Below are 12720 nucleotides of genomic sequence, written 5' to 3' on the forward strand. Positions count from 1 at the left end.
ACACAGCAGTGAATGAGATCCATCTTTTTGGTCGGGCAGAATTCAAGGCTCCTGGAACACACAGTTGCTAACTCCCCTGGTGGTCCAGTGGTTAAGACTGTGCTCCCAAGGCAGGAGGTAGGATCCTGGCCAGGGAACTAAGATAAAACACTTTCAAAGTTTTCCTGGTTAACGTGTTTTGCAGCTATGACTTTGGAAATGAAACCAAACATTTATTTTAGGCAATTGTGTTTAATTCCCTCACGACTGACGCGGCCTTGGGGGGCAAGGGGCAGGAAGGAGGCAGTGAACCCGGCAGACATTGCACTCTAATCCTAGGTTTATTCAACACAGTTCTTTTAATCTACACAACAAAGTACAAACACAACATCATCTAAAATGCTACAAAGTTACAAAACTCAAAATTTATAGTACTGACTGTACAATAAAAGCTGAAAAAGCAATGTACATGTTGCCAAGGTAACCAGCAAGACCACCAAGAATACCAACACAGTGGAGTTGGGGTGGGGGTGGGGTTCTGTGATGACCTGGCAGAGCTGGCTCTCAACAATTTCAGAAAGAGGGGTCTGTGTGTGTGTCCTTGCACACGGCTACGTGTGTAAAGAACCATTCTGGGCAGATGATGGGGGTGGGGGTGGTATTTGACCCTAGAGGTTAGAAGAGGACTCAGGCTGGGCCAGGCTAACAGGAATAGCAGTTGCCTAAAAGCATGCCTTTCCTGTGGGACCCCGAGGCCGGCCCCAGGTCACCTGTGGAATGGGAAAATGGGCTCCCCGGCTGGGGCTATCCCCCCACCTGGAGTCCCCTGCTCACCCCTGCTGGCTCTGCCACTAAACTGACTCTCAGGAACTAGAAACGTGGAATTGCTCTAGCTAGAAAACTGGAGAGCATCTTTACAAGCATGACCCCAGACCCACAACACTCCTGCCGCTGGAACCCCGCCGCTAGGGAGACGTCTGATCGCTGCCTCCACCCTGAAGCCTGCCCCGAGGGAGGGATTTCTTCCCTGTGACCCCTCTGGAAACCAACTAGAGCGGTGGGAGGGAGTCGCAGGAGCGGAGCTCCGGGCCCTGCCTATCGGGAGGAGTTGGAGCTGGAGCGGCTGCGGTGGCGGCGGCGCCCAGGCGAACGGGACCGACGGCGCGCGGGCGAGCGACGGCGTGGGGAGCGCGACCTGTGAGGAGAGGAGGACACAGTGTCAGACCGGAAACCCACGCCCATGACCACAGGGGTGCAGCCGCCTTCACATAGAGCGGCATGGCTCTAACTTGCCAGTCACACAGCTAGATCCCTCTGGGTGGTGCCGACAGAAGGCCTGGGGCAGACGGAAACGTTCCGGAGACTAAGGGTTCTATCTCGGAGGGCCGTGAGGTGCAGCTGGCCAGCGCTAGCAGAGGAGGGACGGCTCAACCCCGGCCTCTGCCAAGGCTGTTCCCTACTCCTCTGACCCTTCGGGTCTTCTCACAGAGGGTGGGGAGAGGCCGCGCCTCTGCGGATCCCTCAGTCGAGCAGCTCTTCCTTCCCGGGCTGGAAGGAACTCGAGGACCTCCAAGGCCTCCTGTGCCCATGCTGCTTCCCACCCCCATCAGGGGGCAGGCAGGGCTGGACAAGGCCCCGAAGTCACTGCCCCCTCACTTTGTCAATAAAGGGAAACTGGTCCTAATCAGTCCCCTATGAAACCCCAGAGCGACCCACCTTCTCCTCATCCGTGGGGGTGACCTGCGCCACATAGGAAGAGGTGGCAGCATCCTCCTGGGAGGGCTGAATCTCCGGGGGGGTGGCCGGGGCCAGGGGGCCAGCACAGCGGTGGCAGTGATCTCCTGGCCATCGATTTGTCCTATTGAAAAAAGGGTAAAGTCACAAAATACCTATCTAACAAGCACCTACCCTGGTGGGCAAGAAAGAAAGGAGCCTGGGGGAACAAGGACAACCCACTCTGGTCACAGCGAAAAAGCTCATAATCGCTATCACTGGAGGTTTCCTCAGGAGACCCACTGGGGGCAGAACCCTAACCCAGGACTCCATCTTGGTGTGCTGGATAGCCTTCTGGGGAAGCCCGTTCAGGTCGGCACCTAAAGAACAGGGAGGAGCCTGCTAAGGGAGGGGAGGGCTGTGCCCCCACCCTGAGCTGGAAGCTGGTGCTGCACCTGGACGTCCTCCTTGCAAGCAACGGGAACAGAGCAGAAGACAGGAGCGAGGAGCGGGCTTCAGCAGGACAGAGATGGGGTGAAATATAAGTACTCAAGGGATGACGGGGAGGGACAATCCCGGGAGCCTGCTAATGGGTCAGGTGAAGGACGATCGGCACCAGGTGTCTGGATGAGGTGTGATTTGGGGGTGGAGGGGAAGGGGGAAGGGTTGTATTAGACAAAGAAGGAACTATTTCTGCGGTAGGGAACAAAGGACAGGATATTCAGGAGACTTCAAGTCTGTCTAAAGAAAGTATGCAAAAAGTGCCTGGGGGGTGGGGGGAGTCTGTGTACAGCCAGTACTAAGCCACACAAGTGAATGAAACCGCACAACTGCATGGGGGGGCCCGCTCAGAATGGGGCATGATGAACCTGCAGGGTCTCAGGGAGAGAAAGAATGAAGGAAACTGAGGCAGAGACCCAACAATCCCAGGGGACCAAGCACAGCTAGTGTGTTCCCAAAGGGTGGGTGGCAGGCTCTTCTACCTTCTCAGCTTCTGCTTTCAAGAGAACTTCTGAGGTACTGACTCATGTCAGTACAAATCCAAGATGTGCACCTATGTTCGGAACATACTTGAAAGGCCACTAAGGTGGCCCTGGCCCATGAAAGTGAAAGTGAAGTCGCTCACTCACATCCGACTCTGCAACCCCACAGACGGTAGCCTACCAGGCTCCACCGTCCATGGGATTTTCCAGGCAAGAATACTGGAGTGGGCTGCCATTTCCTTCTCCAGGGGATCTTCCCAAGCCAGGGATCGAACCCGGGTCTCCTGCATTGCAGACAGATGCTGTACTGTCTGAGCCACCAGGGAAGCCCAGGCCAAAAGCTATTCCTGGTTAGGTATTACATGGGTACTGACTGTGTAACAACAAAGAAAAAAAAAAACAAAGAGAAAAAAAGGAGAAAAGCCATCCTCTAGCTGCTGCTGCTAAATTGCTTCAGTCGTGTCCGACTCTGTGCGATCCCACAGACAGCAGCCCACCAGGCTCCTCCGTCCATGGGATTTTCCAGGCAAGAGTACTGGAGTGGGGTTCCATTGCCTTCTCTTATCCTCTAGCTACCTGCCAGTAAAAACCAAGCCCTTCCATTTCTTTCTGGAGACTGAGTGGTTCCATTCAGCACAATACAAGAAGACAGAGAAAAAGTCCTACCAGAATCTTAAGACAAGGTGGAATATTTATCATCACACACATCCTGAATGTGTCTAAGCCTCCTAAATTTTTAGCAAGTGCTCAGACTCCGTCAAACACAAGACTGACAGTCTCTAAAACAAAGGCATGACTCACAAAGTTAAGAGCTGATGCCTGCAGAGTGACGGCTCCCAGTTTATGCTGAACTCCTAAAAACACTCCAGGGGGATTTAAGGAGATGGAAAGACTTAGAAGTACCAAGGAAAATTTTGTACTATACAAACTCTACCAGGGTTCAAGGGCAATTATCTTTCAAACATGTAAGGGCCTCCAAGGATGCCAAGGTTCTCAGGGGTTCAGACTCTTCTCCCTACTCGGCCTGGCAGCCCATGTGGGGCTTGGGCAGTCCTGGCTCAGCTCAGCTGCCTGAAGGACAGAAGCAGCAAGGGCCCAGGGAAACCCACATTCCTTAAAATGCTGCCTATTCGAGTTGCAAAACGACTGACAGATGTTCACAGTCCTTCAAAGGTTGTCAAAGCCAATACAAAGTGGCTGTAAACGTCATCAACAGTTAAGATGCATTTTAGGAAAGAGGTAAAATTTGTGGATTTAGAAAGTTATCTTAAAAATGCTAAGTTTTAGCAATACAGAAAGTAACTCAAGATTAAAGAAAACATTCCCATATAAAAATGTTTCATTGTAGTCAAATACTTTGTGAAGAAAAAAAAAACTTCATTTGATCCTTAAGTTTTAACAGATTGAAATATTATTAAAATGTTAATATATTCATATTTGGTGAATACTTTTTCAAGAATAAGGCTCTGTAAAACATGTTTTTGGTAAACACACACCCACTGAGTAAGAACTGGAATCTTGACAGAGCTCCAAGGAAATTCTCACATGCAGCCAGACTGGAAATCAGTTCTCATCACACCAGGTATGGTGGACAGCTGGTCTGGGACAGGTCAGAGCAGGGCTGGACTTACCTCCGTCCATGTGCTTCAGCGCCTTCTCAGCCTCGTCTGGATTCTCAAACTCCACATAGGCGTAGCCTTTAGACAAATGGGGGTGCATCCTTTCTACAGGCATGTCAATCATTTTAATTTTCCCATAGGTGGAGAATATCTCCATGATGTGATCCTAGGGAGGAAGAAGGGTCACTTAGGCTCACCCTCCCATCACTTGTGTAGAAGTCAGAGAACTTGCCACACAATGACCACACCCTCAGCACCCTAAGCACACACAAAATATATTCCGTTAAAAGAAGTAACCAGTGCTCTACTTGGTCACATGCCACCAACTCAGCCCTCAGAAATCCTGCATTCTACGTTTACCTTCTGGCAGAGGCGGGCTTCTCATTTTCCATTTTAAACATCTGCAAGAATCACCCCAATGTCCACTGAACAGAAGCAGGATTCCTCACCTTGGTCACATTCCTGGTGAGCCGCCCAATGTGTACTTTGGTGGGTTTAGGGGAAGGGCTCCGCCTTTTCCTTTCCTTTTCATCTCTTTTGGGTGGTTTGGACCTAATTGAAAAATACAGAATCCTATTAAGACAGTGAAACTCCTTTTTTGGTCTACTTTGGTAATAACTAATGGTAACCTTACAGCCCCAGTCTGTAAATTTAGGTCCCAGATAACTCATGAGTTTTGGAGGCAATCCCCTGAACTGACCAGTCCCCCGTGGAGAAGAGGGGCTGGAAGGGGGCTCACTTGGAGCGGGAACGCCGCCTGTTGTCGTGTCTGCGCCGAGAAGGGCTCGGGGAGCCCGAGGAGCTGCTGGAGCTGGAGCTGCGAGACGTGCTGGAACTTCCCGAGCGGCTCGAAGCCGAAGACGAGCTGGAGCCGCTGCTGGAGCCCGTGCTGGTGCTGGAGCCTGAGCTGGAGGTAGAGCTGGACCGGGACCTGAGGGGCGAGAGGAAGGGGTCACCAGCGGGAGCAGTGCTGCCTCACCACAGACAAGTCAAGAGGAACCACTGGGCTCGTGTTCTCAAGCCTCAAGGCTTTCCCCAGCGCCCACTGACACCCTCCAGCCCCATCCTAACAAAGCCCTCGCAGGGACAGAAACAGCATATGCACCGTGCAGTGACAGGACTGCTTCCTACCTACACAGAAGCCTTGCCTACTGGGAGGAAAAGGAGCAGTCTGGCAAGTCAGAGCCCCCAGCTCAGCTTGGAAGGCAGCTACCGACTGACACAGGCTGGTTTTCAACAGAAGGAAAAGGAAAGAGCCAGGCTAGGATGATCCAACCACAACTCCAAATCAAAAGCACTCGAGAGAAAAGCGTAACTCAAGACATTGCATTCCTAATGCCTCCAAAAAAGAAAAAAAACCCATACCAACACCGTCCTCTGTATGACCAGAGCAAAGCCCAGACCAGTCTGCCATAAATTAGTAATCTGAGTGCTTTGTTTATCAATAAAAAGAAAGAACACTCTGCAGGCTCTTTGGGAAAGAAGAGGGCCATGGCCTTGGAAGTAAGGCCCTGACCTGCCAGCCCCACCTGGTGCTGCTGCTCCCGCTGGAAGCGCTGCGCCTCTTCCGAGTCTTATCCCTGCCTCGATCCTTCTCGCTCGACTCCTTAGTGGCCCCTTTATCTTTAGAGCGGTCCTTGGACTTCTCATCAGAGCGGTCTTTGCGTTTGGTGGGAGAAGGCGCCCTGGACAGTGAGGGAGAGTGTGAGATGACATGCCCCTTGGGCTGAACCCTGAAACCACAGCACAACCCAAAAGGGGATGCAAAGGGCTACAGAAACCCCAGACCACCACAGAGCAAAATGGTTTGTGGCTTAGGACACTTTCACTGTAAAATTCAAGATATTTCCAATGTCCCCCTTTCTGAGGGTCCCTAGCAACGAGCACCCCCAAAGTAGCACTAGAAAAATCTGACAGAAGGATTACCTAGTGCTGGACTTTTTATTATTTTCTTTGACTCCTAGCAAGCTCTTCTTTTTCACTCCTGATAAATCCATTCTCCCCTTCTGAGGTGTTCAAAGCAGCAATGGCGGCCTCACTTATCTGAACTCTCACGTCTAACTTGAGTCTGAGAAACGATCCCTAATCGATTGCAATTTACGCCAAAGTGCAGCCTAATAACAAGATAAAAGGATTCACAGAGTAAATTGGCAAGGCAACAAATCTACTTTGCAGTCAAAAGCTGAGCATTAGGAGCAGGCAACAAGGAACACAGTCAGCAGTGTGCATCTACCAAGCCAGGAACACCTGGGCCGGGTCCATTTCCTCAGGGGATCCTGGCCCCACAGGAGGCAGGTGAAGAACCGTCAGCTCAGCTTGTCTTTTTCTTAAGCAATGGTGTGGGTGGTGGGGTCCTGTTCTTTGATAGGTAGTACAATGCCCATTTCTCACCAGTTTTACGGTGAGCCCTCTACAGTCCTTTAGAGACACTACAGGAGCACATTTGCAGGCAGAGCAGAGAAAACCCTAAGTGACAGGATTCGACCTCGCTTCACTGCTGGAATCTTTGCAGGATACATTGGATAGATATTATGACTGGAAGCAAAAACCATTTCAAGTGACTGGTACCAGTATCAAAACATTTAATAACAAATGAAACATCCCCCATGAACATTTAAAAAGTAGTAAAGTGAGACAAAACATAACAGAAATGTAACCTGTAGAATCTAGGTGGTGGTTCTGTGACTATTTGGTGCACTGAATTTTTTCAGCTTTTCTGTGTGCTCACATTTTTGGAAATGGATGCATTCACCACATGTAAGGGTTTAGCTAAGTTCCAGGGCTGCAGCACGTACTCAGTAAAAGGTCATCAGTAAATACTACTCAAGAACAAACTATTAATTCATTATGTGCTCTGTTTCCTGGGGCTGTTGGCTTTAAGTATTTCCAGTGAGGTTTTGCGCAATTTGAGTTGTGGAAGCAAAGATCTCAGAATGTTAGCCTCAACTACTCCTATCTCACCTTCCTGTAAGTAACCTGGACACAGCCCACCAATCGGGATCCTGTTTCCATGTGCGCAGTGCTGCCAAAATGCTGGATAAACATTCTGACTCAAGAAAGAGTGCCCAGCTGTGGACAAACAAATGAGAGTGCAAAAGAGAGTATTACCTGTGCTGTTCTTTTCCAGGGCTATAAAGTCTTTTTAGACATTATATCTTAAAATGAGAGGGCATATACAAAAAAAGAAGCCAAAAAAAAAAAAAAAAGGCACTACAGACACTCAGTAACCTGTCTGTAACACTCAGCCACATTGTAACGGTTAGCATGCTTGCTTGGACAATCACTGAATATAATTCAGTGCTTAAGAGTCTGAAGTCCAAAAAAAAAAAAAAAAGAGTCTGAAGTCCCCCTGCTTGGGGGTCTGATTCAAGGCTTTGTTGTGTCTTTGTATCAATCCCTTAATCATTCTGAGCCTCAATTTCTCATCAGCATTAAGGAGAGACAGACAGTTCCTACACTTCATAGCTGTCAACAATATAAACCAAATTAACGGATAAGAGTCTTGAGGATCTAGTTAAGGCTCAACAGATGTTAGCTAATATTAGGAGAAAGGCTTTGGAGGCTTTTCTCTGAGGCAAACTCTTGGCTCTGAAGTCACACAACCTCTGAATGATCAGCAGGGGTCCCTGGACTGCCCCCATTATGATCACCAAGAGTAGCACTGTCCAATAGAGAGAGAGCCAGCTACAAGAGTACTCTAAAATTTTCTTGGAGCCACGTTGCAAAAAAGCATTAGTTAACAGATGAAGTTAACTGTGAGTAATGTATTTATCTGACACACTACACCCCGAACAGTCTTTTCACCAATCAGCATACAAAATGATTAATAAAATATCCATGCTTCCCCATGCTAAGCTTTTTAAACACATCAATTTGAACTAGGTACATTTCAAGTACTCAGTAGCCACGTGTGGTCAGAGGCTACCTTATTACACAGCTGACCTAGAATACATATTCCAGGGCCCCACCCCAGTCCTAAAGATGTGCTCTTTGTAGTTTGTGAAAACAAGCACCACCGTTTATTCTTAAAACTCAATTAAGATCACAGAGTAAGGGAAGGCTTTTCTGGGTGTGGCCAGAGGGCTAGAAAGCAAAGGTTGATTCTATTTACACAAGTTCAGGTCACAGGACCGTGGTTACCTCCCCCATCCTCTGGAAAGGTGCGCGTCCAACAGCCAAAAATAGGAGAGAACAATTAGTTATCTCGAGTACATGGCATTTCAGCTCACATCTTCGGAGCACCTTCTCTATTTAAAAGTAAATTTCAGATACAATTTATGAGAGACTGGAAAAGGCCACGCCTCTGCTCCGTCGATTTAACCTTTCCGTATCCTCTCTTTTGGGGTTACCCGTCAAACTGGGCTCCAAGACATTAGGGGCCGTATCCCCAAGGGCTAGCACGGGGAACGGCACACAGGAACCCCGCAGACGTTCGTAGAGTCGATGTTTGAAATTAATGGCTTCAAAGGGAGGGTCAGTCGGTCACCCAGGGCACCCCAAAAAGCATCTCGTACCCACCGGCCCCGGCCCCGCACGCGACCTCGGCGCCCCGCGTCCGCGTTCACTCACAACTCCCCAGTCCAGGAGCCGGGCCGCGGGCGCTTCCAGGGCAGGGCCCGGCGTTGCGGGCCTGGGTCTCCAGCCCGGTGAGAGGGCCCGGACGGCGGAGGCCGAGTTCCCGGCCGCTCCGAATCCCGCGGGCCTCACTGATCCCACTGCAGAGCCGAGGAAACGAGGGCGCCCTTCCGCCCGCCGCGGCCCCGACCACTTCCGGGCCGCAGCTTCGGCGCCTCCCACTCAGCCCGCCCCGGGCCACACTCTTTCTTCTCAAACCAGGAGCGAGGCCACAGGCCCCGCCGTCACCACCGCGTGGCCAGGGAGCGGGCCGGCTCCACGATGCGCCCCGCCGAACCTGGCGGGCGGGCCCCCAAGCTCGGATGGGGTTGGATTCCCGCTACTTACATCTTCCCGCCGCCGCGACCTCCTCCCGCTCTTCTCAGCCTCAGAGGGCGGCGCGGCTCTGGCGTCAGGATTAGGGAGCGGGAAGGCGCGGTCGTCCGGCGCGCAGCGATGACGTCGAGCCCCTCGGCCAATGGGCGCGAGCGAGAATGTTAAAGGGCCAAGGCCTGTTTGGGAAGAGACGCGTCGGGGCGCTTACTCCGGAGGGTCGGCCAGGGCTGCCCCGGGCGGGCTGCACGCCTCGTGGGGCCATCAAGCTGGCAGCTCTCTGCGGCTGGGAGGGCTGGTTCGTGCGGGCAGTTCGCTGGCTGGCGCGGAGAGGGTTAAGGCGGCCGCGGGCCCGCCCCTCTCCGTGAGCGTGCGCACCGGCCGTGCTGCGGGCCTGGCGGCGTCCCGGGTCGCTGGGCTCCGGACCCCGCTGCTTCGTGGAGGGTCCCGGGCGGCCCGGCTGCGGGGTTGGAGGAAGAGTGCGCAGGCGCTGCACGCTCTGGCGGCTTGCCGTGGGCACTCGTAGGGCGGAGGCGGCTTCGCGAGCAGAGCAGTTGCGGGGATGGGTTCGTGCAATTACCGCTCATGGCGTGAGGGGTGACCCTGTATGCGCAGATGCTGTGCCAGCGGAATTGTACCGGGAGGACAAGGCAGGGGGTAGTGTAGCCGAAACGAGCGGGCTGCAGAAGGCAGGGTGGAAGACAGTGTGCAGAAGGAACGCGCTTCCGAGGAGCTGACCCTGCCGCTGAGGCCTGCAGTAGAACAAGGCCTGAGGCCGCTGAGGCCTACCTTCATGCTCGGCAGAAGGAACAAATGGTGCGAAGGCTTCTTGGAAGAAACCGGGACTAGGAAGTTGGAGTTTAGCGTTTGGAGGAACAGAGAACCTGTGCAACATACGGCGCCAAGGCTTCATCCTGCACTGTCAGGGCCTTCTGGCAAAGGCAGGAAGCTGAGGGTTAGAGGCCCAGGACCAGGCAGGAGGCTGTCGGAGTAAAACCTGGCGCTGAGCGGGCCAGGGCTTGCGGGTTTGTTTACCTCTGTGTCCCTCCCCTCTCCGAGCTGCGCCTGGCAGGCAGTCAACGTTTCGTGACTGTTAGTGGGGGGAGAAGAAGGTGCGCTCCCACTCTAGACGGGCGTGTGAAATGGTAGGTGCCGCAAGGAAGAGAAGGGAACAGATTCAAGGCCCTCTTGTGGGGGAAGGAACCAGTGTAGCTTGGAGATGGATCAAATATCAGGGGAAAGGACAGGACAGACCAGCATGGGGCTTGGTGGCTCCGGATGGATGGGTTGATTTGTGATTGAAGTCTTCGAGTCATTGCTTTCTTCTCCATATAGTTTTCTCAGCCAGTGGATGGTGGCCCCTTCCATTCATCCAGTTCCTCTGGCCCTGTCCAAGGTGTCAAGTGTGCCCGTAAAACTAGCCTGGGCTGAGGGGCATCTGAGGAGTTGGGGATGGAAGACAGTTCTGGGGGCGGAGGGTGGGGGTGGGCAGCCTGCCTTTTGTGTCCTCTGCCTTGGCACCAGCATACCTGGGAGGTGGGAGTTGGCAGTCAGTCTGGGTCCCTGTTCCCCTCTGCATTTAGATTTGGGGAGGGGGGTACTTATTTCTGCATCACTGTCACAGCTGCCATGGCCACTGATGGAGGCTTATGTGGGACAGAAGTGTGGCTCAGGCCCTGCACCAGTGAAGAGGCCCAGAGGGTCAGTGTTGTGGGGGGGTGGGGGTGGCCTTGGTGGATCAGGCCTGCAGCACCCGAAGTGTATAAGGAAGCCACAGCAGTGTGTCAGAGCCCCATATTCAGTGCCACGTCAATGTGTGCCGGGAAGGTTTGGAATCCAGAGCCTTTGCCCATGGACACAGTGACACCCAAAGTGGGGATAGGGCAAGCCCGTGATCACCACCATGGCAGAAGGAGGGTGGAGGCACAGCCATCTGGAATCTGGGTTTTTTGTTGTTGTTGTTAATGCTCTATAGTAATAGAATTTGGCATGCAAGTAAATTTTTTTTTAAACACATTTTATATTAAATGTAAAAGCATGATTTATTCACTTACGAATTTAATCCATTTTGTTTCTAAATATTGTTGATTTCATTATCAAGTGTGTTATCAGCTGTTGAGCTTTAAAATTTTGAGCATCTTGGCTTTTGCCATTTTGAGACTCAGCACGATGTGTTTGGAAGGAACATGAGAAAATAAAACTCTGGAGGTCCCCCAACTCCAGCCTTCCAGGAGTCCTGGGTTCCTTTCCACCCAGCCCCCAGTGCCAGCTTGCTGAGGCCACGGAGATTGAAGGCCCGGGAGCTGTGGCCTTTGGGGACCTCAGGAGGTGGTTGGTGTAGGTTTGATGGATGGGGTGGGCAGGGCTTCCCTGGTCAGGGCCCTGGGCAGCTAGCCCCAGGCCTGGAGCTCCAGACCGTAGGCATCCTGTGGCCGTGGCCAGTGTCCTGAGCCCCTCTTCCTTAACCCCCGGGGTCGAGGCCCACCTGCTGATAATGTAGGGCTCCACTCACTTTGAGGAGCATGCCCCCATCAAGGCATACTGTCCCCCTGCCTTTATCTGCTATGGGCCTGGCGGCCTCTGCAGTGCCTGCCCTTGCAGGTTGGTACCCTGCACACTGAAAGGGCCAGGGAGTGCCTCGGTTGTGTTGGAGGTCATGAGGGCCACACAGGAGCTTTGAGCAGGCATTTGCATCCACTTGTAAAGCATGTCAAGGAAGCATGTCTGCCCACTGCTGACAGACTCTGCCAAGGGCAGGCATGGTCCAGCCAAGCAGAAGAAAGGGGTTTGGGTGGGGTCAGGGCAGTTGTAATGTATCGGTGACCCTGGGAGAGGCATTAGAGGAGGGGGTGGGTCAAAGGGGACTGACTCCTGTCTGCAGGGGTGAATGCCTGCAACCCCCAAAGGAGCCTTGGAGGAGGAGGTGCCCAGGGGGAGGTGCTGGCCTGTCTGTCTCGGGAGCCAGGCTGGATCTGAAAGAGCCAGCCAGCTGTGAGGTCTGTAGTTGTGGGGAGGCCTCCCTGGCTCTGTGTTTCTGCGGTGTGGGGGCTTCAGGTCCTGAGCACCCCCTGACCCTGAGAGACACAGACTGCCCAAAGGAGGGGCTGCAGGCCCTGGGGGCCACTGAGTGATGGGCTTGGGGGCTCGTTCTGGTTTTCATGCCTGGAACCCCATGTCCATTTCTGCCCCAGGGAGGTCAGGCGCACCAGGTATCACTATATCTGAGCTGCCCACCCTGGGGCAGGGCACAGGGAGGGCGTGGCCAAGGAAGGGGGCAGGTGTGCCCCATCACGGGGTGAGCCACTGTGGCCCCAGGCCTGCTCTGGCCATCTGCAGCCAGTGGACTTGGGGCTCTCCGACCTTGGAGGCCTCTCATGCTGGCACCCGTGGGGTGTGGGCTGGGCCCCAGGAGTGGGGCCTGGGCAACCCTGTGTGTTGAGGAAGGAAGGCTGGGCCCCCGCTCCGCGGGCCTGACCCCA

General features: G+C 53.1%; 1 protein-coding gene and 1 non-coding gene across 5 annotated transcripts; one reads left to right on the plus strand and one right to left on the minus strand.

Moving 5' to 3' along the window:
- Window positions 1-297: 297 nt before the first annotated feature.
- On the minus strand, window positions 298-9316 carry RNPS1 (RNA binding protein with serine rich domain 1). Of its 4 annotated transcripts, XM_005224388.5 has the most exons (9): window positions 8864-9316; window positions 7256-7363; window positions 6221-6408; window positions 5824-5979; window positions 5034-5225; window positions 4744-4846; window positions 4307-4460; window positions 1696-1837; window positions 298-1174 (listed from the first exon to the last, which is right to left on the minus strand). In XM_005224388.5, the coding sequence occupies exons 3-9, from the start codon at window positions 6289-6291 to the stop codon at window positions 1075-1077; spliced, it is 918 nt and encodes a 305-aa protein (XP_005224445.1). In that variant the 5' UTR covers window positions 6292-6408; window positions 7256-7363; window positions 8864-9316; the 3' UTR covers window positions 298-1074. The 4 variants fall into 4 exon arrangements, with proteins under 4 accessions (XP_005224445.1, XP_005224447.1, XP_005224448.1 ...); XM_005224390.5 differs by lacking the exon at window positions 7256-7363; NM_001101841.1 differs by lacking the exon at window positions 7256-7363 and having other exon boundaries at window positions 302-1174; window positions 9257-9302.
- A 3311-nt stretch (window positions 9317-12627) lies between these two features.
- Window positions 12628-12720, plus strand: MIR940 (microRNA mir-940). Its single transcript, NR_031219.1, has one exon. It is a non-coding gene; the product is annotated as a microRNA mir-940 (primary transcript).

Source organism: Bos taurus, chromosome 25 (genome assembly GCF_002263795.3).
Source record: "Bos taurus isolate L1 Dominette 01449 registration number 42190680 breed Hereford chromosome 25, ARS-UCD2.0, whole genome shotgun sequence".
Lineage (NCBI taxonomy): Eukaryota > Metazoa > Chordata > Mammalia > Artiodactyla > Bovidae > Bos > Bos taurus.

What these genes read in the sequence shown, in the direction of transcription:
- RNPS1 (XM_005224390.5), bottom strand. Translation starts at nt 6,291, where the DNA reads ATGGATTTATCAGGAGTGAAAAAGAAGAGCTTGCTAGGAGTCAAAGAA. An exon ending in AATAAAAAGTCCAGCACTAG is followed by an intron (nt 5,980 to 6,220) that starts GTAATCCTTCTG and finishes CTCACTGTCCAG; the next exon opens with GGCGCCTTCTCCCACCAAAC. An exon ending in AGGCGGCGTTCCCGCTCCAA is followed by an intron (nt 4,847 to 5,033) that starts GTGAGCCCCCTT and finishes TTTTTCAATTAG; the next exon opens with GTCCAAACCACCCAAAAGAG.